The sequence below is a fragment of the Lonchura striata genome, chromosome Z (genome assembly GCF_046129695.1).
Source record: "Lonchura striata isolate bLonStr1 chromosome Z, bLonStr1.mat, whole genome shotgun sequence".
NCBI lineage: Eukaryota > Metazoa > Chordata > Aves > Passeriformes > Estrildidae > Lonchura > Lonchura striata.
This window is the reverse complement of record NC_134642.1, coordinates 57,248,323-57,273,113: the sequence shown is the minus strand read 5'-3', so window position 1 is coordinate 57,273,113 and position 24,791 is coordinate 57,248,323. Positions and strand designations below refer to the sequence as shown.

Here is a 24,791-nt window from a genome sequence, read left to right as displayed (position 1 = left end):
GGTGGACAATTACAGGTCAAGGATACCTACTGTTTCCAGAAGCCACATTTGATAACATCTATTTTAAACTTCACTACTATTTTATTTGTAGGATCTAATAAGGGAACAGAGAAGCTCTGTTTTGATAACCAGATCAATACAACCTCTTCTGTTACCAATGATGCAATTTTCTTTTTCGCTACTAAACAGCGAATGGCTCTTGGATCTAGTCTTGCCATTCAGTGTTTCCACTTCTGCTAGTTAAATCTGAAATCTGTACTGTTAGTGAAATGCAGAAATGTTTTGAATTCTGAAAATGTTAAGTGAGTGTCAGTGCTAAAGTATAGCCATTTCTTTAAGTGTGGTACAGGCAGTTAGTGTGTGCTGGAATATACCCCACCATTATCTTGATTTCCCTCATCCTTGCCTGTCTTTTGCAGTTAAATCTGTTCCTTTCTTAAACTTTCATATGGCCACTATAGAAAATCTGTGACTAAATGAGCTGGAGCTTTCTTTATGTAAGGTTTGAAATGCAGACTTAGTCACACAGAAGACACACTAAATCACTGCCCCATACTCTATAATAACCCCTTGTTTGACTAAAATTGGCTTAAAGATTTTTCCCTCTCAGGGAAAAATCCCTGCTCAGGGATTTAGCTCCTGACATAATTTCTGAATGCCTTGTGTCTGCTCCATCTCTTCACTCTTGTTCTCAGAGAAACGTACTAAAATCTGCTATCAGAGACATCCTTCCAGTATTCTTCTTTCATTAATTTTATATGAAATTTCCATTTTATTAATTAGCATCTACTTTGCTACTGTCACTGTTTGAACTTGAGGATGTAATCTGAGATGATTAGCTGTCTCTAGCTGTGGGAGCAGACAGCTCATACATGCAAGACAGAACAGAAGAAGGATCAGTGTCATTTCTCTGGACAAGTCTGGTGTGTTCCCTTAATCCTGACTGCACAGCCCTCCTGGTGCATGTCACAGGACACTAGCCATTCCCGTGTGGTGAGATCATCAATCTTCTGGCACCTTTGTGAGTTATTAGCCTGGGCTAGTGAGTCAGGTATCTGGCCACTAAAAACTATACTGAGAAATTTGGTCCCATTCAAATGCTAACAATGGCTTTCAGGTGCTTCTTTGATAGGGTGCTGAAACAGTGCCCCACAGTAGGTGTGTTGGGATTAGTTTATGGGACATCCAGCTCCTGGACAAGTTGATTATTAGAGGCATTTTAGGCAAATATAGGGCTGGTTGGTTGGTTAATTTTTTTTAAAGATTTCAACCAAGCAACCAGTATATAAGGCCTCCCTCTGGAAACAGGGATATTTACAGTAAGCTGATGCTGATTTACTTAAGAACATTTCAGAAAAAAATCTACAGAGCTTTGTTTGGCACAGACTCATCCAACCAATCTCTGTTTTCATCCTAATGAGAAGCCAGTACATTTTAATCTAGATGTAGCTTTATACAAGTTTAAATGAACTAAGTCCTGCATCGTGCTGTCTAGGTAAAATCACTTTGTGAACCACTACAACTCTGAGTAACTACACCTCTCACCCCAAATCTCAGCCAAGTGCTACGGAGCCATAGAATCAGAGCAAATTCTCTATTCCCTTTCTCACAACTTCATAGACTCTGGGCAGAAAACTTTATAGTAAAAGAAGGATCTGGTCTGATTCAATCTTCATTGTTTCCTCAGCACTTGAATTTTAGTAATCTGCAAGGTACTTGTGACTGTTTTCTATTTGTGCATACAATGGTTTGAGATATGGGAAAGAATAGCAGTGTTTGCATAGTTTCCCCCCAGATGCACATGCTTTGGGTGAATACATCTCTTCCCAATCCATCCAGGCAGAACTGGCTATGGTGCAACTCTTCCCACTGGCCTTAGACTTGTTTTGGGATCAATCAGTTCCTTCTGACAGTGTCAGGACAATGGCACTTATGAAATACTGAGCATTTGCTTCACCTCCACACATTAAAAGTCTAAGCCCTTCCACTAAGACCTGCAAATGCTGACTCAAAACCTAAGTTTTGACACATTTTTGTGCCACTTCAATTCCTCATTTCCTCATCTGATTTACTACATAATGCCAACAACATAATAACATTCCTGTGTTTTCTCTGATACAGAAATTGCTTTGAATCTTCTGGATCCTTGTACATATTAGCATATAACAATATTTTTGTATAAAAGCATACTCTGCAAATGTACTCCTTGATGCAAAACTCAGCTCTCCTGTGATGAATATTAATTGTTTAGTTTATGAAAAAAAGTCTGAAGCTTTGTTTTGTCACAGATTTTTCCCCCACTCATTTCATGTCTACTTGTAAAATATCTTGTTATGTCAGCACTTTACATTCTTTATCATAACTGTACCTGAAGTTTCTTATAATTTTGTCTCACTGCATCAGAATCTGCCTGAACATTAGCAGACTCTCCAGAGACAAGTATTGTCAGCACTTGGCAAATCTTTCAAGTAGTGATAATCACAGTAAAATTTAGTAACACTGCCACTTGTGTACAGTATGAAATATCTTCTGGAGGCAGGTTTTGAGAGGAGCAGCTCTTGGGCTCCCCAGCAGCACAGCCCTCTCCAAAAAAAGGAATTGACAATTGTTAATTATGTACCAGAGGAAGAGCTACAGCTATAGATAATAATAATATAGATTATACAGTCTATAAAATAATAGGTGCTACCAGATTCTGTCTCTAAAGGAGCCCTCTTGATATCCAAATAAACCAGCAGCTCTTAACTCTCTGTTTATCACATCCCACTTCTAATCAGCTTTTTACCTTAGTTACATGGATATCAATAAAAGGCTTGCTAAGGAAAGGAGATACCACTCACAATCTTCACCTTAGGAGTGCTGAACCAAGTAAGAATACAAACATTAAAGACTGCTAACCACTACACTTTTGCTGTTCAGTGCCCAGCTCAGCCACTTCCACCTGAATGCTGTGAAGAAGAAGCTGTAGCAGAGCCACAAAATCATAATCTGAATTTTCAACCAATTTATCAGAACAGTGATTAACAGGCACAGATTTCAGGCAGATAGGGAATGTGTGAGAAAACCGAGCTGTCGGCTACATTTGTACCAATGAACCCAGTACTAGAAAAGCATGAGGCATTTCTGAATGGAAGCAGGAAGGACAGGAGGCAGCAGAGAAGGGCAGCAGGGTAGTAAGGGACAGGGCCCTTGAAGAAAACCACATTGCTTTCTTCACGGAGGCCCTGTCGAAGAGCTGTACATCTCTACTCCCCCCTTCGTTAGTAGGGTGACTACAGAGGGACGCAGCACTACGGCGCTACTGAGGTTTAAAGGGTAAAGCCTTGGAGTGTTCCACAGGAGGAGCTTCATGACCCCGACTGTGGAGGAGGAACACCAAGTACAATGGCAGCAGGGTTAGGGAAACTGTTAGGCAGCAAGGTTAGGGAAAGCAAGCTTAGGGAAACTGTTTCAACAAAGGTGAGAAATGCAATTAAATTAACACTAAAACACAGCAAGAAAGAAAACAAAACATAAACATACTCTAGAACATGTGCTGTTCTGTTTTTTTTTTTCCAATTTGGTTTAATTTAGTTTTTTGGGGAGATGGGAGAATAGGAAAGAGGGTTACAATTTGCCCAATCACAGTTGTTTTTTTTTGTGGATTCCTTAATGGCCAAAATGAAAATGCCAATGTGATGGCAATGCACAATTCCCACTCTATGGGTTGGAGTACACATTTTTATCTTGGCAAGAAATGTGATGTAGCTCAGAAACAACAGTCCCAGAGTATATTTAGCTACTAAAGCTGTGGCACACAAATGTCACATTCCCATGAGTCAACCCTTTTAAAGAACCCCGTCTTCACACCCCCAGATATTCCCTAAGATGCCTGCACTGAATTAAGAGTGAAGCATATGGATGGATGTGACATCATCAAAGCAACCGTGTTACAGTAAAGGAAACAGCAAGGATTCTTATACAATTAGTACACTCAGTAAGGAGCCATTTGTGAGCACAGAAAAAGAAAGAAAACACTGCTCAAAGGAATAGACACAACCAATAAAGAAAAACACAAAGCACCTTGCAAAACAAGGAGAAAATATTAAAAAAATTAAAATTTTCTTTGTGAATGTATGAAAGCAAAAGAAATTACAGCAAAAGTAGAAACAAAATCTTGATAAAAGGATTGTAAGTGTAACATTTATTGATTTAATTTTGTGTAAGGACTCCTTCCTTTGCCCTTTTGAAACAACAACTCAATAGAATTTTGGAACCAACTGGCTCTGACTGGGCAAGGCAAGGAGTAATAACACACAAGTGGATGGTCATGGTGAACAACCATGCGGTCACCTCTGCCGCCATTGTTTTGATGGGTGTAGACTGCTTCCAGCTTTGTCAATATTCATAATTAGGCACCAAAGAATGCATGATATTTAAATGACCCTGTCAAGTGCTTATAAGGCTCTTTGGTAACCATCACTCCCTGGGGAGGGAAGTATTGAATGTAAGCCACTTCATCAGTCAGTAAATTGAAGTGAAAATTATTAGAATTCAACAGCTTATACATTTATTAATATTTTCATGGATGCTCATCTAAAAGCTGCTAGTGGCATACAAGATGTTTTTAAGAGCTAGTTTTCCATCTATTAAGCAATGCTTTTCAGAAGACTTGTGAAGTGGGGACCCACACACAACAAACAGTGCTATTAAAATGCATATCCTTATCTTCATCCTCAGGGTACATTAAGGGGCAGATCTCCCACTTTTGGTGGTTTCTGACACCACTCCAGCAGAGGAGTTGTGTACAAGGATCCATCCTTCCTTCTATCCTGACTTCCTTCCTGTGTGCCTGCCTGCCTTCCTGCCCTCTCTCCTCCCCTTTCAGGATGAACAAGAGAAGAAATGTCTGAAATACAAGAAAGACTTCTTGCCTGAAGTTTTTTGTTTAACAGGTGTTACCAATAGATTGGACAAAGAAAGAAAAGATCCTCCTTTTTGGCTGTCAGTATTATCATTGATATTGCTGGGATGAAAGAGGAATGCTAGGTAAATCACATACATCTTAAGGAGGGCATGCAGGTTTGTCTGCCTTCCCTCCGCTAAGTGATACCCCTCTGGTAAGTGATACCCCTTTTTCTTACCTGCCTTTCTACAAATGAAGAGCAAGGGACAAGGAATTAAAAAATGGTATCTCAAACTAAGCTTAAACTGGAGTTTAAACTGGAGTTTAAAACTGGATTGTGAAGTTTCATCTTCAGTACTGTCACTCCCTTGCACCTGAAGTTAAGGTTTTGAGTATTGAGTCCACCTGAAATTCTTCCTCGGGCAAGGCTCAGCAGCCTCCAGGTCTGCAGGATGCAAAGTGGCCCTGTGCTTAACACACAGGTAAGACCAATCTGGTTCTAGAAATTAACTTTTCTGGTTTAGATTTTGCAGTTATTCTCCCAGAATCTCCTAGAATCTACAGGATGAAGCTCTTCAAAGATATTGTTCAAACAGATGTCCTTTTCTCTGTAGGAAGAGCTAATTAGCTGGAAGGTGGGGGACAAGTTTACATCCTCTGCCTGTGGGAGTTTAAAACTTCATATTCTATTTCCTGACGATAAGCCTAAAAGCCAAGGCTACTAGATTAATATTTTCCATAGTATCTCCTGCCTAATTTGACTAGCCCCCTCAGCTGGAAAAGCGCTTCAGGCTTTGCCTCTGATGGGCCAGCCAGGTGACACCCATTACCTTTATGGTAAGGGACTGTGAAGGCTCTTTGAGGTCAATCCTGGGATTGTGAGAAACCCCGGATATCCTTGGACTATGGGAGGCATTGTGTATCTTGAGCTGTAATGAATGACAGGCATTCAGGTCACAGTCTGGGTCCAGACCACCAGCAGCTGTTCATGTAGCTCTGCTGAAGAATGTTCTGTGATGGTAATGTGCCCATCACTCCTCAATGAAAGCCTCCACAAGTAATGCAAAGAATTCAAGGGTCAGTGGGCCAGATGGAGGGGGAAGAATAGAGGAAACAGTAACCTACTAGTTTGGGCAGACAATGCAAAATATCAGGTCTGGCATGCCAGTAGCTTCTCTTGGAACAGCTGATGCTTTTGTCTAATGAGTTTTTCATATAAAATGCATGAACAATAGAGACTGGAATCCACATTTCAATTAATATTTTAAGTGTTTGATATCAAGTATTCATAGCAGAAAGAACTGAACTTGTGTGTTCCTGCCCCTGGTGAATGCCCTAACCACTCAGCAAGTGAGAGTTGCTCATACTCATCTTCCTTCTAACACTCTGAGTACTTAATTAGTCCACACAGAGAAAAATACCTTTCAACAGAGATTGAAAGAAGAGATCTAAGAAGACCCTGGAGAAGAATAACAAGGATTCAGATCTCTCTAGGCAGTGGAGCTATTTGAATCTAACGCCCCCATTTAAAAGGAACCATATTAAAGTCTCTGAGATACAGATTAAAAGGAGCTGAAAGAATGATGAGGGTCAAGTTGCAATGAGGGGCACCACCACCTCTGCATAGAAGAAAAGGTTCTTCTTCTCTATGTTCAAGCAGCAAATATTGGCAATTCTCTGCCTAATCCTCTATATGTGCAGCAAAGGAGGAATGAAAGCCAAAGGACAGGATGTGTGTTTGTATTAGACCCCTATGCTTCAGCACTGGTCTGAGCACTGTGAAATGACACCTGAATCCCAGCCTTTTGGTGTGTGAAAAACAAAACATAGAACCTCTCCATGAGCAGTCATTTATGCATTATTTAATGCACACTAATGACCACACTCTAAAAGGAATTTTTTGCTCAGGTTTCACTGAAGACAGTGGGACTGAGGACCAGTGACTGGGACTACTCCCAGCTTACTCAATGGTTAAACTAGAGCAGGCTTTCCTTATGTATACTGGGATACTGGACCTGATGATCACCAGCTCAGTGAACTGATCAGTGATGTCATGAATGGCAGCAGCCTGTGCTGCAGTGATCATGCACTGGAGTTCACAGTCCTCAGGCATATGGGTCAGGCAAAGAGTAAAGTGAGGACCCTGCATTTTAGAAGAGCAAACTTTCAGCTCTTCAAGAAGGTCAGGACCCCCCGGGAAATTGCTTTCAAGGACAAGGGAGCAGAACAGAGCTGACAGATCTTTAGAGGTATCTCCCAAGAGGGAAGAGCTAGTGAAACCCAGGTGAAAGAAATTGGACAAGAAAGACAAGAGACTGAATGGCTGTACTGGGACATACTAACTGAACTAAAGGGCAAAAATGAAATGCACAGGTGGTGGAAGAAGGGACAGGTATCATGGAAAGAGTATAGGAACACAGTCTGGTTGTGCATGGATGGGGTCAACGTGTAGTTGGATCTGAACTAGGCAAGAGATGCCAAGAATAACAAGAAGGGCTTCTGCAGGCATGTCAGCCAGAAAAGGAAGGTGAAGAAAATGTACTCCACCTGGCAAGAAAGGCTGGCATGAGGACAAGGCTGAGGCACTCAACAAGAATTTTGCCTCAGTCTTCTCTCACAACCTCTCTGCCCATGCCTCTTTACTGGTCCACAAGACAGGGCTGGGGGAGTAAAATCCCTCCCACTGTAAGAGAAAATGAGGTTTGGGATCATTTAAAGAACCTGAACATACTAAAGTCTATGGAACATTGTGAGATGTATCCCAGAGTCCCAGGAACTGTCTGATTTAATTACCAAGCCACTGTCTATGGTATTTGAAAAGTGTGGCAGTCAGGTAACTAGAAAAGGGAAATTGTGCCCATCTTAAAAAAGGGTGGAAAGGAGGGCCCTGGGAACCATCAAATTGTCAGTCCCATTACCTCTGTGCCTGGGAAGATCACAGAACACATTTTCCTAGAAACCTCTGCTAAGGCACAAGGAGGACAGGGAGGTGTTCAAGACAGCCAGCACGGCTTCACCAAGGGCAAGTATTGCCTGACCAACCTGGTGGAGAGAGTCCTTCAATGGACAAGGAAACATATGTCATTTATCTGGACTTTTGTAAGGCCTTTGACATGGTTCCCCTCAACATCCTTCTCTCCAATCCTCTCCAAACTGGAGAGAGATGGACTTGATGGGTGAACAATTTAATGGACAAGGAATTCACTGGACAGCCTTATTCAGAGAATAGTGGTCTATGGATTGAGTTCTGAATGGAGATCAGTGACAAGTAGTGTCCTTCAGGGGTCAGTTTTGGGACCGATGTCTTCATCAATGACATAGTGGCATTGAGTGAGCCTGCAACAAGTTTGCAGATGACATCAAGCTGTGTGGTGTAACTGATGCACCTGAAGGATAGGATGCCATCCAGAGGGACTTGAACAAGATTGAGAAGTAGGCCCATGGGAACCTTGAGGTTTAACAAGGCCAAATGCAAAGTACCTGAGTCAGGGCAACTCACAGCTCAGAAAGCCAAATATATACTGGGCTGTGTCCAAAGCAGTGTGGCCAGGAGGGTGAGGAAGAGGATCTGCTCTGCTCATGTGAGACCCCACCTGGAGTGCTGTGTCCAGCTCTGGGGTCCCCATCACAGGAAAGACATAGACCACAAAGATGATCAAAGGACTGGAGAACCGTTCTTATGTAGACAAAGAGAACTGGGGTTACTCAGGGTGAGGAAGAGAAGGTTCTGGGAAGATGTTATAGCAGCCTTCCAGGACGTAGAGGGGGATATATAAGAGCTGGAGATGGACTTTTTACAAGGGCATGTGGTAGGACAAGGCAAATGGCTTCAAACTGAAAGGGGACAGGATTAAATTAGATTGGGAAGAAATTATTTACTCTGAGGATGGGTGGTGAAGCATTGTAACAGATTGCCCAGAGAAGCTGCTGATGGTCTATTCCTGAAAGTGTTCAAGGCCAGGTTGAATGGGTTTGGGACAACCTGGTAAACAGGAAAGTCCTTCTGGTCATGGGATTAGAATAAGATGATTTTTATGCTCCCTTTCAAATCAAAGCACTTCATGATTCTATGATTCTGTGGTTATTGAGAGATGGAAATAATGTGAAATTAGCGGAGAACTGTAGTGCTGCCTTGGGAATTCAGGGAAAGGCAATATAAAAATTCATCCTTAAGAACAATAGGAAGCCATGGATCTTGCTTTGTCAGAGAACAGGGCAGGTCAAATTTAAAGAGAGCTAAATTCCCCGCTTTCCTCCTTCCCATACACATGCACAAAACTCCCTATAAAGGCATACACTTCTGTTTGTTTTGTGTGGTTTCCTCAGGCAGTGAATTATCTAGGACTGAGTCTAAGATTAGCTGTTTAATTTCAGACTTTACAATAAGCTTTTAATTTTAGCACGGGAGTTTCATTACATTTTACTCTGAGCCAACTGGAAGCAGTTACACTTTAGTCCTCCTCCCCCTCCCTCCTCACCACAGGATGTCATTTCCAAGGCCTTACCCTTCTTGTCTTGATGATTATGTGATGAAACTGCCACATATGGATCTGTATTTTCAGATGAACCAAGTGGATCCTTCCAATCCAGCATGCGTCCCCTAGCATCATAACCCTGTCGAGCGCGAGAGTCAGAAGTGGTGGTGCTTGGGACTAGGGAACTGGAGTGTCCTGTTCACATTATAAATACAGGTAGGGAAGACAAGTCTCATTAGTCACTTACCACGCTACCTTCCCATGCTCAGGGATGTACAAACTGCTTTGCTTCCGTGAACGTCTTGTCTTAGACCGAGTAATGCTTCAAAAGGCCTTCAAAATGTGACTCCGAAGGAAGAGGGGATTTGAACCTTCCAGATCAGGGTGCTAAAAGGTGCTGCCAGTGAGCTGGCAGTTCTGTGCTTCTCAACAGAGTTAAATGCATATGCAAGAGGGTAAGCACACTTCATGAGTCAAGCATCCTTTGGCTGGATTCAGCACACGTCTGACTGAAACTGAAGTGTCAGCCCATGCTATCAGATACTGGCTCAGTCAAAAAAGCAAATAAAAAATCAATGTAAAACAGAACAATGTCCAAAATGTCTGGAATTGAATGGGAACACCAGAAGAACTACAAAATGGTGATATCATGAGGCACTTTACCTCATGTCCCCAGGGGAATGAAGGACTGCCTAACACCAGTGTGCTCACACTGCAGCACTCCTCGCCAGAGAGGAAATGACCTGGGCCAGCTGCTCACACCTGCTTGCACCATCACTATTGGTTCTGTCTGAGCTGATGGTGCAAAATCAGTCTGAAATAAGCACAAGACTGAGCACCATTTCTACTCAGAGTGACAGTGCAGACAGTGCCTCACCATGTGAATCTGCCCAAGAACCCATGACTCCAGCAGCAGCTGAGACTGAGGTCTCACATGCTTTTTTTGCATTACAAATGCCCTAGACATTCTTGTTGCCCTGAACAAGACTGATCTGCTTTTTGCGTATCATATGCACCCCAACAGACACTCACAGAACCTGCCCCACTGGAAACACAGCACAATTTGAAATGTGGTTTTCATGGGACAGCAGCATGTTTGCAGAGCCATACATTCTTTGAAGCTGGAGCTGGAAAGTACATCAGCACCTAAAATGCTTGAGATGCTTGGAGTCTACTCTCTCTGGAAGACAGCTCCCACATGGACTTTCCAGTGGCTCAGCTGCTTTAGGGAGATGGCACCAAATGCCATCCACAACACAAAATTTTGACCTCAAAACCATTCTGAAATTTTCCTTTTGACACATGTGAAAAAGTGAGTTATTATATCAAGCAGTTCTGGGCCTCCTTAATTTGATGTTGCGTAGCTATATCCCCTTACTTACTTTTCTTAAGGACTCCATAAAAAAAGGGGTTTTGACATATGCTCAAACACAAACTAACAGAATTGGATTATTCACAGACAGAATGGTATATAATATTTTTCGTCAGATAACACTAGACAGACTGACAGCAGCCCTCCTTTCTCCTATCTCTTTTGAACAGCCCAGCAAATTATTTTTGCTTCTTTAGATGAATCTCACTTGGAGAGGGCTACAGTCAGCAGGCTACAGGCTGCCCTAGCAGGGATTCTCTCTCTGCTCCTTTCCTTGATCTTCCTTCACTGCTCAGAAAAATAATTTGAGAGTCAGTGAGACAGAGACAGAGCAACACAAGGAGCTGAAATTCAAGCTTCACACAGAAGGCACAGAGCTGGGCAGGTAGAGCCTGTACTTCTGTAGTTTATTTTAAACAGCTCCTGGATGACCATAAAACTTTTGAAAGCTGCATCTCAAAATGCTGTTTTAAATGGCATCTAAAGCCATACAGCCCCAGTTCTCAGAAGTCTAGAGAGAAATTATGAATATAGATTCTCAGTTCTTCTCCAACAATCAGAAATCTATGTGCTGGCCACCAATGTCCCCAAGCTTTTAGATGCACCCACATGATTCTTTTTATCCAGCCCTTTCACCAGCTTCATGGTGTTGAACTACTGATGAAGTCAGCAAAATGCTGCAACTTCTATTAAGATGCTATGATTTAAAGAAATCCTGTTGAATATTAATAACTTTAGAGTAAAAAAAGTCTGTGTTCCTTTGTAAGTTTTTGGGGACCCCTTTGGATTTACTGAATCAAATTATATATGGGAGCACTTTGGACTATGTTTTGTATAGGACATGATCCCAATGAACTCCTTTAACTTGCATGCTTAGGAAGGAAAATTGGTTAAATTTGCAGTGTTCTCACGATGAAGCTACAACTTCAAGTACAACAAATTGTTAACACAATTTAGCTCTGGATGTAAGTCTGAAGGTTTTATACTGACAAGGGCAATGGATTATTTTTTACCCTCTCATGGTAGAATGTGTGTTTTCTCCCAGCCATCTTTCTTTAAAGTAGCAAATTAAATTATGTGCTTTGTTAAGACAGAGTTTTGAATGTCACCCAAATAGAAAAGAGGAGCCAAATGCTATCCTCTTTTAAAAGGTTTCCATAAGCTCCATCATGGCTGGGGACATTTGTAACACAGATAGAGGACTCCATTTGAACTCCAATCCAAATGTGCTGCCTGCTCCACAGCAGTCCTGCAGCAGGACTGTTTGTGTCCAAAGGGACAGGTAGAGGTCCAGCAACTGAAAACAACTCCCCTCTAAAAGCAAGAATATGCTGGATCCTGAAACCATTAATTCCAACACTATTTTACGCTTGTCAACTCCCATGCTCATCCTCAAGGAACAAGACAAAAAACAAAGCAGAGAACAGGCCAGAAAATAGAAATTATGGAATTTTCATGTTTTCTTTTTGCTAAGGATTAAACCACAGTGCAAACACTCATGTGGCTCCAGTCTTCAAGATTATACCACATTCAGCAACAACAATAATGTGTATAGTACTTGGTCAGCTTACACATAGCGCTGCACTCAGCATAAGAAAACAATTAGTCATTGCTTGGTAAGGAGGTAAAAGAGAAGAAAATCTTGCCAAGTAGCAATCATATTTTGTGCCTTTGTATGTTATGCATTTATATGCCTACATCTCTTTTCAGACACTTGCACTTTTAAATGTGCTTAAAGGAAGAGTTCTAGGGAAAAGCTGTAAGTATGGTTAATGAAAAACATTTCATAATACAGAAATTTAGAGGAAGTATATACCTAAGGGACACATTTTTCAGGGGGGAGAAAATTCTTGAACCATATGTTGCCAATACACAGAGAACTTCCTGGTAATGGAAAGCTAAGGCTTTGTGAAGCTATTAATGTGTACCAGATGGTCATTAGGTAGAGAGGGGTTCCACACAAACACAAAGAATCAATATATTTATTCTCTCTGTTACTAATATATTAGTCTAGTACTCACTGGGAAGCAAGATTACACAGCTAATTGAGACAAACTTTCTTCCATTTGATTTTGAGGAAGCAGAGCAGGAGCAGATTAAAACCCAGTTGTGTTAGAGCTGTATTTGCAAACACTACTAGGCAGTGATACTGCTCATGTAAGCAATGTCAGAGTGTCCTGTAAGTGCCTGACTAGCCAGTCCTACTGGGTGAATTTCACCTCTGAGGAGAGTAGCACCACAAATGTATCACCTATTTAAGTTTCTCTCATAAACAGAGAAAAGACTGAAGTGGCAGGCAACCCAAACCTGGCCCTCTCACACACAACCATTATCAAGCCTTTACAATGCGCTGTATAGTTCTCAACGTATGGTGGGCCTTTTCTTCCCATTACACATTTTACCACTTTAACTTGCAAATAAAATTTGTTGAAATGTAATGAGGCTTTAGCACATCTGACATGTGGCCAGTAACTGTGTTACTAATGGTTAATACAAAAACGTCTGAAAAACCAATTCTGCCTTTGTTTTAAAATAAAGCATCCGAATAACTGTACACATAGTGCTTCTCAAATGTCTTTGTTTAAAGAAAACATATAAAAATCAAATAGACACACTTAAAAAAAATCTGGTTTAGGTGCTTCCATTATTTGGAAAAACTTTTCATTTGGAGTGCTGTAATCAAGTAACAGAGAGAGAGTAAAAGCACTTAGTGCCTACAAGCGCAAATAATGATTCAGAAAGGCTGCACTTCTGAAACTATAGCTTGTTCTGAAGTGCACTTGTAAAATGCAAAGAGATTTTTTTTCAGGTTTAAAACAAAGACAGAAATTCAATACTATCAGTATTTGATAGTTGGTCTAATATGCACAAGTCATTAGAATCTCAGAGGTTAAGATATCTGCACACTATCCTATTAACAGCTATAGCAATCTAATTAGACAATTAGAGGGAAAGTTAAATCAATACTATAGAGGGAGAAAGACTATGGCTAGGGGGTAATATAAGGGCCCAATTCACTAAGAATTGATGTTTCCTAAGGTAATTGAAACTGCTTAGACTTTAGCAGAGTGATCTAGCTTAATCTCCTTGTTTAAATTTCCTGCATAATTTCTCTCTGACTTTCTGCATCCAGACCTTCAGTCTGCTATTCTCTTCTTGAATATCAATTGAGTCACCTGTGTGGACTTTGCACTTTGTTTGCAACTGATCATGTGAGACTGCCTTAGGAAGAGAGCCCATGTGCTGAAATCAGGAGGAGGCTGGTGCCAAGAATACAAAGATTAAGGGCTTGGTTCTCCTTTCATTCACACTGCTACAGATTGGCAGTAAGTCTGTTGAAGAAGGATGATTTATAGTGGCATAAGTGAAGAGAATCAAGCCTTATGACTTCTTCTGGAGCTTCAGATGACTTTGGGTATATTTAGCCCACTGAGAATTCACTTGGTATTCTGGTACCAGTGTTCTGAGGCTTAACCTATTGTGACATACCATTTACCTTTGCATTAAACTGTACTCAGTAACATCAAGATAGATAATTCATAAATTTTTTGTTTTTTTCAAGATGCAATGTTACTCAGACCAATCTCTGCAGTTGGCAAACACTAACATGTTTACCGAGACTGGTTTAGTATCACATCCTAGAATTTTTGCACTCTGATGTGGAAGATCAAAGAGGGTCACTAGTGGTAGGTGAAAAGAAAGCCCGACTGCAAAAATATCAGAATAGGTATTTTAACTAAACTAATAAAAGGAAGAGCTGACTTGCACAGAGACCATGTTATCAGGATGTAGCTGAGAGGGGTCAATGAAATAAACTGTAAAAGAGAGGACATGAATGGGAACCCATGTTAATGCTGGGTCAGCATTTCTCCATTGCACCTCTCTGTAAGGTCCTACATTAAAAATAATTTAAAATAGGCTGGGTTCATTTATGGAGTCTGTTTTTGGGCTTAGACAGTAAAATGTACTCTCTTTTGTTAACTGTACTCTCTTGAACTACAGCTTTTTTCATTTTGCTACTCACTTGAAACACTTTTCTGCTTCCTTTATCAGATTAAAACATCCGTTTTTACTAAAGGACCTACTAATAATCCAGTTGGCAGGATCCAGAACCACCTTCCACAGCTATAACTCTGCAGACTATGGCATTCACTTGCAAGAAGGAAATCTAGAACATTTCCGGCACATCAGCACTATACCCAAAGCCACTCTCTTTATCTTCACATTCAGCAGTATGGATTTTATTATTGCTCTTTAATTACTGCACTGTGCATTAGAAATACAGCAGCTTCACAATGAAAGAATGTATAAACCGTCTATGCAGATGAAACTGTGAGTCTTCCATATATCAGAAAGTCTCAGCTTGCCTTGGATTTTGCACATTCCCTTCACTGGTTTTCATTACCTTACTTTCAAATACGTTTCACCTGCACATTTTTCATTTCCTGGTAATAAACAGTAAGGGGGGGATTTGATTTTACTTTTACAAATGTTGAACAGCATTACTGTGCCTCCAGTTATTTATATTATGCTGTACCAAGCTGTCATTGGTTCAGTTTCATACCTACATACTCTGCAGGCATGAGATGAAAGGTTAAAAGTTCAATTAAAAGTTCATCACAACTTCACATTAACCTACCTCTTGCTGTGTTCAGCCAAACGTATGGTGAATTTGACCTAGCCCTAATGAACTGCTAGTCTTGTATAGCCTGAAAGCAACTTCGCAAGGAAGCTCCCACCCCACATGGAATTTTGCCATTGACTTCACTGGCAGCTCTTAGCTTGTGAGTACTTGTCTTTGTCCAGGATGTCTGTAAGAAAAGCTATTGCAATATATGTCTAGGTTTGAATTTAAAGTGATTATTTATTCTGCATAAAAATCTCCTCATGAAGATATTTATTCTTCACTTCAAGAAACAGCATAATCTACTTCCAAATATGCAGAACAAACTGCTAGAAAGAAATATGAGCACAGATTAACAGCTGCCTCATGGGAACCTGCTACTCTAGGCTTGCAGAAATGATAGTCTTCAGTTCAGGTCATTTAATTTTCTATTTAAATTTGAATGGAAAACATAAATTGCTTAGTCTAGAAGTGACAAGATCCTTCAGGAATTGAGGCATAATCCAGTCTCAAACCACATAGGTAAAAGGCTAATTTTCCTTATGAGAGATCTTTTTGTAACCCAGGGATAGTTCTGCTTTCCCTAAGGTGTCTCTGACTGGCTGCTGTAGCAGTAATGACACCAGCCTGGACAGCTCATAAGTGGGATGTGAGCTACTATCTTGTTTGTCTTGGTGAACAGATAAGATGCATCACTGTACCTAAGTGTTTCTTTGAGTGTTCAGATGAAGCATGCTCTGAATCATGTCTGCCATTAAAATCGGCCATATCTGACTTTAATGGGGACAGTTTTGAGGAAAGACAAGGAAAGAGGGATAGAAAACCAAGAGCTATGACTTCATCCTAGTTGTGATTAGTGAATCGGGCCCTCAAAATCAAGACAAAACAAGTAAAACTATTTGAGTACAGGTACTACTAGCTAACACAAGGATTTGGGGAGAACTTTTAAAAACACTCATAAACTGACCATACACTGTGTAGTAAGACATTTTTTGATCAGGTGGAGCAGTTGAAATGTCTATGAACAAAATAAATTGGGAAGAAATGTTAAATATAACAAAAATATGAAAATATTTAAAAGTTTAGTAAAAAGTGATTCCTCTAAAATGGATTTGCTGTCAATAAATATTGAAACTAAGAACTTCCTTACCATTCAGGGCTACGAAGGAATCTGAAAGACAAATAACAGGGGAAAAATCATTATTTCTAGCTTGTTTTTTTTCTTTTAAGTAGTTTGCTGCTAGTAAGTGTTAATGTTTCAACTGGTATTTATAAGCATGTGATTTGTGTGCTAAGGACCCAGGCAAAACTAATATTTGGACATACCCAAAAACAACGTCTGGCTTTGAAAGTGCTCATGACCAGCTCTGTATAGGAGGTACTGAAGCAGAAGGGCCAGTGTCCCCCGTTTCCTTGTAAATCCTAGTCCAAGACAAGGCATTGCAGGGGATGCAGCCAACAATGTGAGTCAATAAGGACAAAACTCAGGTGACCCAAGATCACATGAAGTAATAAAATCAGCTGCATTAGCAGGGAATGAAATCTACCCCAGTGCAGTGTCAAGGTTCAATGCACCATTCAGGGCTAAAGAGGGATTTAAGCAGGGTATGGGCTTTGTTGCTGTCTGCACAGAAGATCTCTCTCCATGAGCACAATGTGCTGTTCCTGAATAATTTCCTACCCTCCTTTTATATGTAATTGATATCAGGTACATTCCACTCCTGCCTAACCTATTTGCCCAAGGAGAGCAGAACTGGCTGAAAAGGGCAAAGACACACCAGCTGGGAACTGGCCTGATTTTGGTGCTAACCCATTTTACAGGGTAACAGAGGAGAGGTCTATGTGTACACCTCCTTCAAAAATGTTTGTGACAGTCTATATTACCCTATCTTAGGTCCTGGGGCTGAAATCCTTGTTCTCCTTCAAGCACAGTGATCAGAGTAATTAATGTCTCTTGAGTAAGGAGGCACAAGGCAAGAGAAGGCTCTGGCTTTCTCCAAAGCATCTGGCCCACTCTATATTGGATGGCACAGTCTAGGCATCTGTTGTTTTTCTCTGTATTGCAGAAATAATGACTTTCTCATTGTACATTGATTCCTCAGCTTCATCAGTTTATTGCATCAGTGAAAATTACACTGAAAAGAATGTGAGTCTTGATTTAATGAGGTTTATAAATAATATTTGGAGTTCAGAATCAAACCAGCCTTGGTGAGAACATTTGGAACAAGAGCTACCCAGAACACAGATGCTGGTATTCCTGAAGGCTCAGAAATCAGCAAGGTTTCTTTGCATGCAGTGCAATCTATGCACTTTTAAGCATTTCAGTACAAAGCTGTAAATGTTTAAAGACTGTGTTTAAGCTTCCAGTTCACACTGTCAGTACTTAAGGTTTACCATTAAAATTTCTTAGGCAGTGCCAATAGTACCTGACCCTGAATACCATGAGGTTGTCCAGACTATGTAAAATTCCCTGAGATTCACAAACTAAGCAGTTGTCATTTCTTGATCAGGATCCAAAGCTGAAGATATATTTCTCTGTCTCACTGTGCTGCATGGGAATGTAGTCCAAGTCACAGACTACACCAAGAAACCAAGCCACTTCTGCAACTACCAGGGCTAATAAAGACAATGACCCCAATTCATTATGCCATTGTGGTAATCAATATCCTCTACAGCTGAGCACAGTACTGCGCAACCACTCTGAAGCCCAGTGTTTGTATAAATTACATGAACCAGGCTATTTTCCTCAAACACATTTAAACAACCGTACTTCTCCTGAACCTGCACCATTAGCTACATTGCTGTCCCTGTCGTGGCTTATGTTGCTACAAAAGAATGCCTGACAGGTAACGGTGATTTGAGGCATTCAGAAGGATACTGTGACACATGGTAAATAGAGGTAAAAGCTTTGCTTACTTTGGCAGTCACCCAGGCCATCTGTATTGCCATGTTCTATATCCTGTTCAAATACCAGTCTAAATAATAGAAGAAAACAAAACAGTATGAATAACAACAGTCACAGGCATAACCAGAAAGAAATTATCACATACTCAATTGAAATAAATCCCTGCTGTGAAACTGGCTATTTCTTTGAAAATTCTACACAAAGGCTGAAAAATGCAAAATACACATTTGAGCTATTAATCATTGCTTAATGATTTCTTGGCTTCTGATGATGCTTTATATTATTACTTTTTAAAAATCCACAGCATGCCCTGTTACCAAGGGCATTTTTTAAACTGTTAAATATAGGATGTTATCAGAAGCAACTATAACCCTACCTTAACCTGTGCACAGAGTAGAACAGGTGCATTGGCACTTTGGTGTGAGAAGGAAGCCAACCCACTGGGCAGGTTCTGTGCTTGAGGAAGAAGCCTGCATTTCAGCAGGTGCAGCACCAGATGAGGCTGCAAGGTATAAGGTCCATCCCACAAAAGGTATTCCCTTTAACTCAGGGGCTCTACTGACAAACACTCACATGCTTTTCTAGCAGACGTGCTCGGCTTATGCTCCCAAGCTCTCTCTGTGATTTTGGATATTGAAACTGTTCTTCCAACTTCCTATGTGGTCAAAGGTGAATGACAAGAACCTTGGAAAACTTCCAAATACAAGCCCTTGCCTATATTAGGATCCTGCCCTTGAGGCATAATTACTCTTGCAGACAACTCAGATTCTAACTCTGTTCTTAAAACACCTGCTCTACTGTCATCTACTCCAGGAGGATGACTAACATCTCTGCCTCCTGTTGGCTGCCTTAGAACTTCACCAGACACCTTCACAGCTGATCTGGACCTCCTACTTAAGCACTGGAAAGAACATGACTTGCCTGTCCTGCTCACTTTTGGACTTAACCACAGCAAGCTGCACAGCCTTTGTCTTTAAAAAGTGAGGTATGGAAGTCTTGCCATGGAAGTTGAAGAAGCCTTAAGCAATTTTGGAGTGATGGAAAACCTGATATGGACACAGGTGCATTTTAACACTATCCTACCAAATGTCAAATCAGAAACAGCCCATACTTTTGTAGTCAAGCATACAGCAGCAGCATCCTCAGCAGATGGTGGAAATCAGCAAATTAAGAACAAGACAGAAGCACAGGGATTGAAATTTGTCCATTATATACTGAGGACCTGTAGAGAAGCAGGGTCAAGTGGTGTCAGATGTAGGGCTGTAAAGGCTCTGAGATGTTTTTTCTACACTGCCACTATTACCATGAGGGAGTATAGCTGATAGCTCAAAGTGGGCAGTCATGTGTGTGTCAGAAGTGGCCAAGAAATGTGAGCTCTGAAGTGGGTTTGCTCCCTGTAATGTTCACAGACTTTCATTATCATAAAATAATTAAATTTTCCTGTTAAGCAAGGGGAGATCCAGCACTTCTCTAAACTGCTTTAAGCCTTTACTGTGCTCTGGTATTCCTCTTAGTAATGCACAGTAAATTAGAAGGACTAGTTTTGTTTTCAGTGGACAAATTACTTCAGTAATTTAATTTGGATTCCATTGCCTCTTTAATCAGCTGTGATGGCTCCAGTGTAGGCTAGTCCAGACATATTCACTCCTTTCAATGATACACAGATCTTAATACAGCTCTTTCATTTCCTTCTTTCTTTTCTTTCAGCAGTTAGCAATCAGCTGACTGTTCACATCAAAAAAATTTGTGAGACATTTCAGAGGTGAATGCAAATAAGATAGAAACAAACACTTCCCACATTTTTCCCTCTCTAAAAGCCTCATGTTTCAAATAGCTTTGCCCAAGACTGCCTGGCACCACCACCAGAGCTTCACAGCTCCTCCAGCCAGAGCCCTTACTCACTTGGAGCCAAGGACCAGCTGTGCGCACACCCCGCTCTCCTTCACCCATCCGCAGTACGGGTCCCTGGATGCTATGCAGGTCCTTGGGAGAGAAGAGCACAAGGTGGCGTTCAGGAGTGCTCCAGCTTGCCCACCGCCCAGGCCTCAGACAGCCACCACAAAACACATACTTTTTGCATTTGCTGTGACGCTCGCAACGTCCCAAGGGAACCTTGATGACACAGGTGGAGAAGGCGACGTAAACGGCACTGCTGGGCTTGTCAAGCTGCATGCCCATGATCCGCTTGTCCTCCATGCCATCGTAGCTGCACCTAATTTGGATAAGTGGGATGTGGTTACAAGTGGGCTCTGCTGGGAAGCCAGGGGAAACCTTAATTGTCCCCCAGGCTGAAAAAATAAGATTACAAAAAGCTTCTGCCAAAAAATCTGTAAGAAAGGTAGAATTGAACAAGTCAAGGAATAAGAACACACAACAGCCACTAAAAATACTGACAGACATATAAGCAAGTATTAAAAATGCATGTGATAGTTAAGAATTTGGGAGCGATAGCACACCAGAAAAGTTTCTGATGGCCCTTCATTTTTGTGTTTATTCTTCTCCAGCACTCAAAGTAGCTGAAATTTCTGCATGATTATGGCTCACTTCAAAGCCCCATTAGGCATATTTGAGGAAGACTGAAATGTGGAAAATTTCCCTTGGAGAGCAGCTTGCTGCTTGTTCAGTTATTTGGAGAGAAATAAGAGTTTTTTATAGGATTAGAAAATTAATCTTCCTTTCCAGAACTTCACTTTTAATTATCCATCAGCTGCTGCAGAGGATGGGCTATTTTCTAAGCAGACTGAATAAAAAAAATCTTATTGCAATGTAGAGACTGATAAGCAGACATCCCCGCTCTAAACAATTTAAAATTACCAAAAAACCTTGTCTTCTTTAACCACTTCCGTTTCCATGGGACATTTCTCTGGGAAATCAGAAGTTCAAAGTCACCCATACATGAGTACAAAGAATCAGATACACACTTTTCAGGATTGTAAACATTGATCTCCTCCAGGAAAAGGCTGTCATTTAGGAAACCAGTGTTTCCTGTCCGTGCCAAGAACTTCAGGACAATTCCCTTTTCTGACCCCAAGAAAACCACGGTATAGTTCTGATATGGCCCAGCAGCGGAATCAACAGCAATTTTGGTCAGGCGATATCTAAAACAATAGAGCATTTTCACAGATAAATCACAGAGATAATCACAGAACTGTCATTTCTTTAATCACTTTCTTTATGTCAGATAAATGTATAGTAGACTTCTAGCAACCATAAAACATATTTAAGCATTTTTCTTATCTGACTATAAGTCAACACATATTGTACCAATTTGGCTCCCCAGATGTTGGGGAATTTTCACATGTTTGCATGCCCACACACCTAATAGCCAGCAGAAGTGTCCAGAAGTTCAGAAGTGTCTAGAAGTTCAGAAAGCTGAAAGGGTGCTAGGAGCCTGAGGGCATTTAGGAATTATCCTTCCAAAAGCCTGGTGATTTCTTCAGACAGGGATAGAGAATCAGCACAGTGAACTGCTTTTAAAATTTCAAACTCTGTCACACTAAAAGCCGCTGAGCTAGGTTCAACTAGTTTTGTCAGGAAAAGTTGGGTCAGTGCAAGAGTAAGATACTAGACACCATTTTACCTCACTAAAAACAATCACGATCTCCACCAAGCAAGTTCAGCACTGAGGTGAAATCAAATCTTGGGCTGACACAATTTATTGAAAACTAGTGGTGGTTAATAGTAAGTGGTGGTACTAGTTAGATGGCACTGCCTATCAAAGGGAAGCACTCTGTGGAGCTTGCTACTCCTGTCTTTGGTTGGAGGTATAGAAGCTGACAGAAAAACCTGACATAAGATACATTACTGAAACAAAGTCAGACCCTTCCAGAGCTGAGTGTCCAACACAATACTCTACCTTTGTTCAGAGGAAGAGGAAAATACGGTAAAAGATAGTCACATTATTCTGTTCACTGCTGCAGGGTAGGTAAGTAGTATAGTGACCACAGCAGAGAATGGGCATGCATTTTGATAGGAAGGGGATGGTGTGTTTAACACTTGCAGATTTATGAGTATTTGTTCAATCTGTTATTATTTTTTCTTGTTGCCATAGAAAGGATGCATATAATCACAAGATTATGTGATTACTTCTGCCCTATACACTTCTGAAAGTATTAAAGGTTACCAGTACATAACCTGACAGACATCTACATATCCTGTGAATATATCCTGGCAGACGTGTTTGTATCCTGTGCATGTATTCCTGAGTTGTCTGCTAATCCTTGCCTGAAGTTTTTACCGAGCCGTCTCAAACATTGACCCATAAGTCAAAGGCAATTAAACTTCCCCCACGCAGCATTTCTTACAACATCCGGTTTCAGCACAGCATGGTTGGAAAAGACTAAGGTCTTTCCTATCTTGAAAGCTCCTCAGGGAGTTCTGCAGCACCTGCTCAGCTCTGCCACCATTCCTATCTGGATTCATGCCCAGAACACTGAGGACATGTACAGAGTCAGAGGGTATTTGAAGCAAGGCTATTAGCACAACTTGACAGCTACAATGTGGACAGGAGTTCACTTGGTGCACGTACCTGACCATTGTTCTCAGGAACCAGGGTCGATTGACAATGGAAGGTACAGCCTCGTCCATCAGTGGATGTGTTTTGATGAAGTTCAGAGTATCATCTGGGAACTCATTAGATGTTACATATTTTTCTAATGATGTAGAGCCAGCACAGCAACCAGGCCTATATAAAACAAGAGAGTAAAGCGAGAAAACTTACTTGACATTGAGGGCAAGCTTCCTTTTGTGATGAAGCTCCCACTGAAATATGATGTGCTTTACAGGAGTTTAACTTGGCAGACGATCAGTAAGTGTGGTGGACTTGTTCAGCACCTCAAGGGACGCCTAAAATCCTGCTCTGTCCTCCATTCAAAAGGACTTTATGTCACTTATGAGCACAAAGTAATTTTTTCATCAGGAACACTACACACAGTTTTGCAATTTATCCATTCATATAGAATGTAATCACAGCATGTGTGCATTTGGCTTGATGCTTCCCAATGGAACAGGTGTTTTCTGATCTGTAACTTGCCTAGTTGACTGCTCTCTCCTGGATTAAAAGCAGTCCCTATAATACAGTAGGAAGTTAATTTCTTCTAGCAGGTATGAAAGTATGCTACTTTTAGTCACATCTGATAGAAAACAGACTACTGAAGAATACAAACAAAATAGCAACCATGTAAAGACTGGTTTTACCCTTTGTTCAATTTGGATGTGATGATTTAAGAATTGTAGCTCATTAAGAACTTCTGCTGAAAAGTTATCTGCCATTCTTTAACAACTTAAATGCAAATCTGCTCATGCTGTTTCTAAAATCTACCTGCTCCTAAGACACAGTGGAATCTTCTTGCCTGGACAGGCCATCTGTCAAAGAAGCAGCAAAATATTTTGCTTGTAAATATTGTGTAAGTCATTTTCTTCAATAAAAGGCCCATTTGATCCCATTTTCTAGAGCACTATGATTCTTCAAACCTTTGAGCTAGTGTGAGATGGAAAGATGAAAGATGGACCACTCACTCATAAACACATGGCATCATCCAATTTTCATATACTCTGTTGAGGGTAAAGGCATTGACATCAAGAGAATCGTCAGCTTGAACAAAATACAGGACTGGCCCTATCATGTGTTGCTCAGATTTAGATAAATATTCAAATATTACGTAAATAAATCTTGTGTGGGAAGGTAGTATAGGACTCAAAGGAACCAGCTGCATCAACAAGTCTGGTCCCACAACAGCTGAGCAAGGAACATTATATGCAGACAATGTGTACTCTTGCCTCTTCATATCAGTAGCTCTTCATGCCTTGTAATTGCATATATAACCAGCAAAAGATGGAAAGAAGGAAAAATAAAGGGCATGACTGGTTTCGTAGGTCCTTGCAAGGGCATTGACCCATGAGGCAACATTCCCAGAGAACCTGAGGGAGCAGCCTGGCGCCTTCTGGCACTGCGATGTCTACAGTTTCTGTGTATCTAATTTGGAGGCCTATTTTCTGCTAAATCCTAATAGTGTGATTTGATTAATCCTGTTTTAATCTCAAAACCAGTTTAGTCTAGTCAATGTAAATCCAAGCAAACCTGCTGTCTGGCCAAACAGGGAAGCGACACCTCGGAAGGGTTCTGGTAGTTTTCAGAGTAATGTTAGGATCAATAGGGCTAGTAATGTTTCTGCATCATACTGAAAAACCCAGATAAAAATGACTTTATTTAAAAGGTGCTTGTCATGTATATGAGCTAGAAGTCATGATTATTTCTACTAAGCAGATTGCTAAATATTATGCTAAATATTATGCAACACTGTTCAAAATTCACTTCACATTATGCTCTTCAGGCTTAGAAAGAGCAATATTATCCCATCTTTGTCATAGAACTTTCTGTTCTTCTTTCCCACTAAAAGTGCTTTCTCCTTTTTCTTTTTCCCTTCCCTGCCAATATATCTCAGTAAGGTCCAAAAAAATAACCTTGGAGCCATCATGCAGCCTTGGACTCCCAAGGCAGACCATTGTGTCAACAACTTGTTTGAAACACT

General features: G+C 40.8%; 1 protein-coding gene across 4 annotated transcripts in view; it reads right to left on the bottom strand.

The window, feature by feature from the left end:
- The window catches only part of SEMA6A (semaphorin 6A), a 67,466-nt gene that overhangs the window by 19,293 nt on the left and 23,382 nt on the right, over nt 1-24,791 (bottom strand). Inside the window, exons 11-18 of one of the 4 annotated variants that reach the window (XM_077790356.1) lie at nt 22,790-22,945; nt 21,183-21,359; nt 20,333-20,473; nt 20,164-20,244; nt 18,273-18,331; nt 16,507-16,527; nt 16,324-16,374; nt 9,391-9,555 (exon numbers count right to left, since the gene is read on the bottom strand). In XM_077790356.1, the coding sequence (XP_077646482.1) occupies nt 9,391-9,555; nt 16,324-16,374; nt 16,507-16,527; nt 18,273-18,331; nt 20,164-20,244; nt 20,333-20,473; nt 21,183-21,359; nt 22,790-22,945 (851 nt within the window). The remainder of the gene's footprint in view (nt 1-9,390; nt 9,556-16,323; nt 16,375-16,506; nt 16,528-18,272; nt 18,332-20,163; nt 20,245-20,332; nt 20,474-21,182; nt 21,360-22,789; nt 22,946-24,791) is intronic. The other 3 variants (XM_077790357.1, XM_077790358.1, XM_077790359.1) reach the window with 3 other exon arrangements.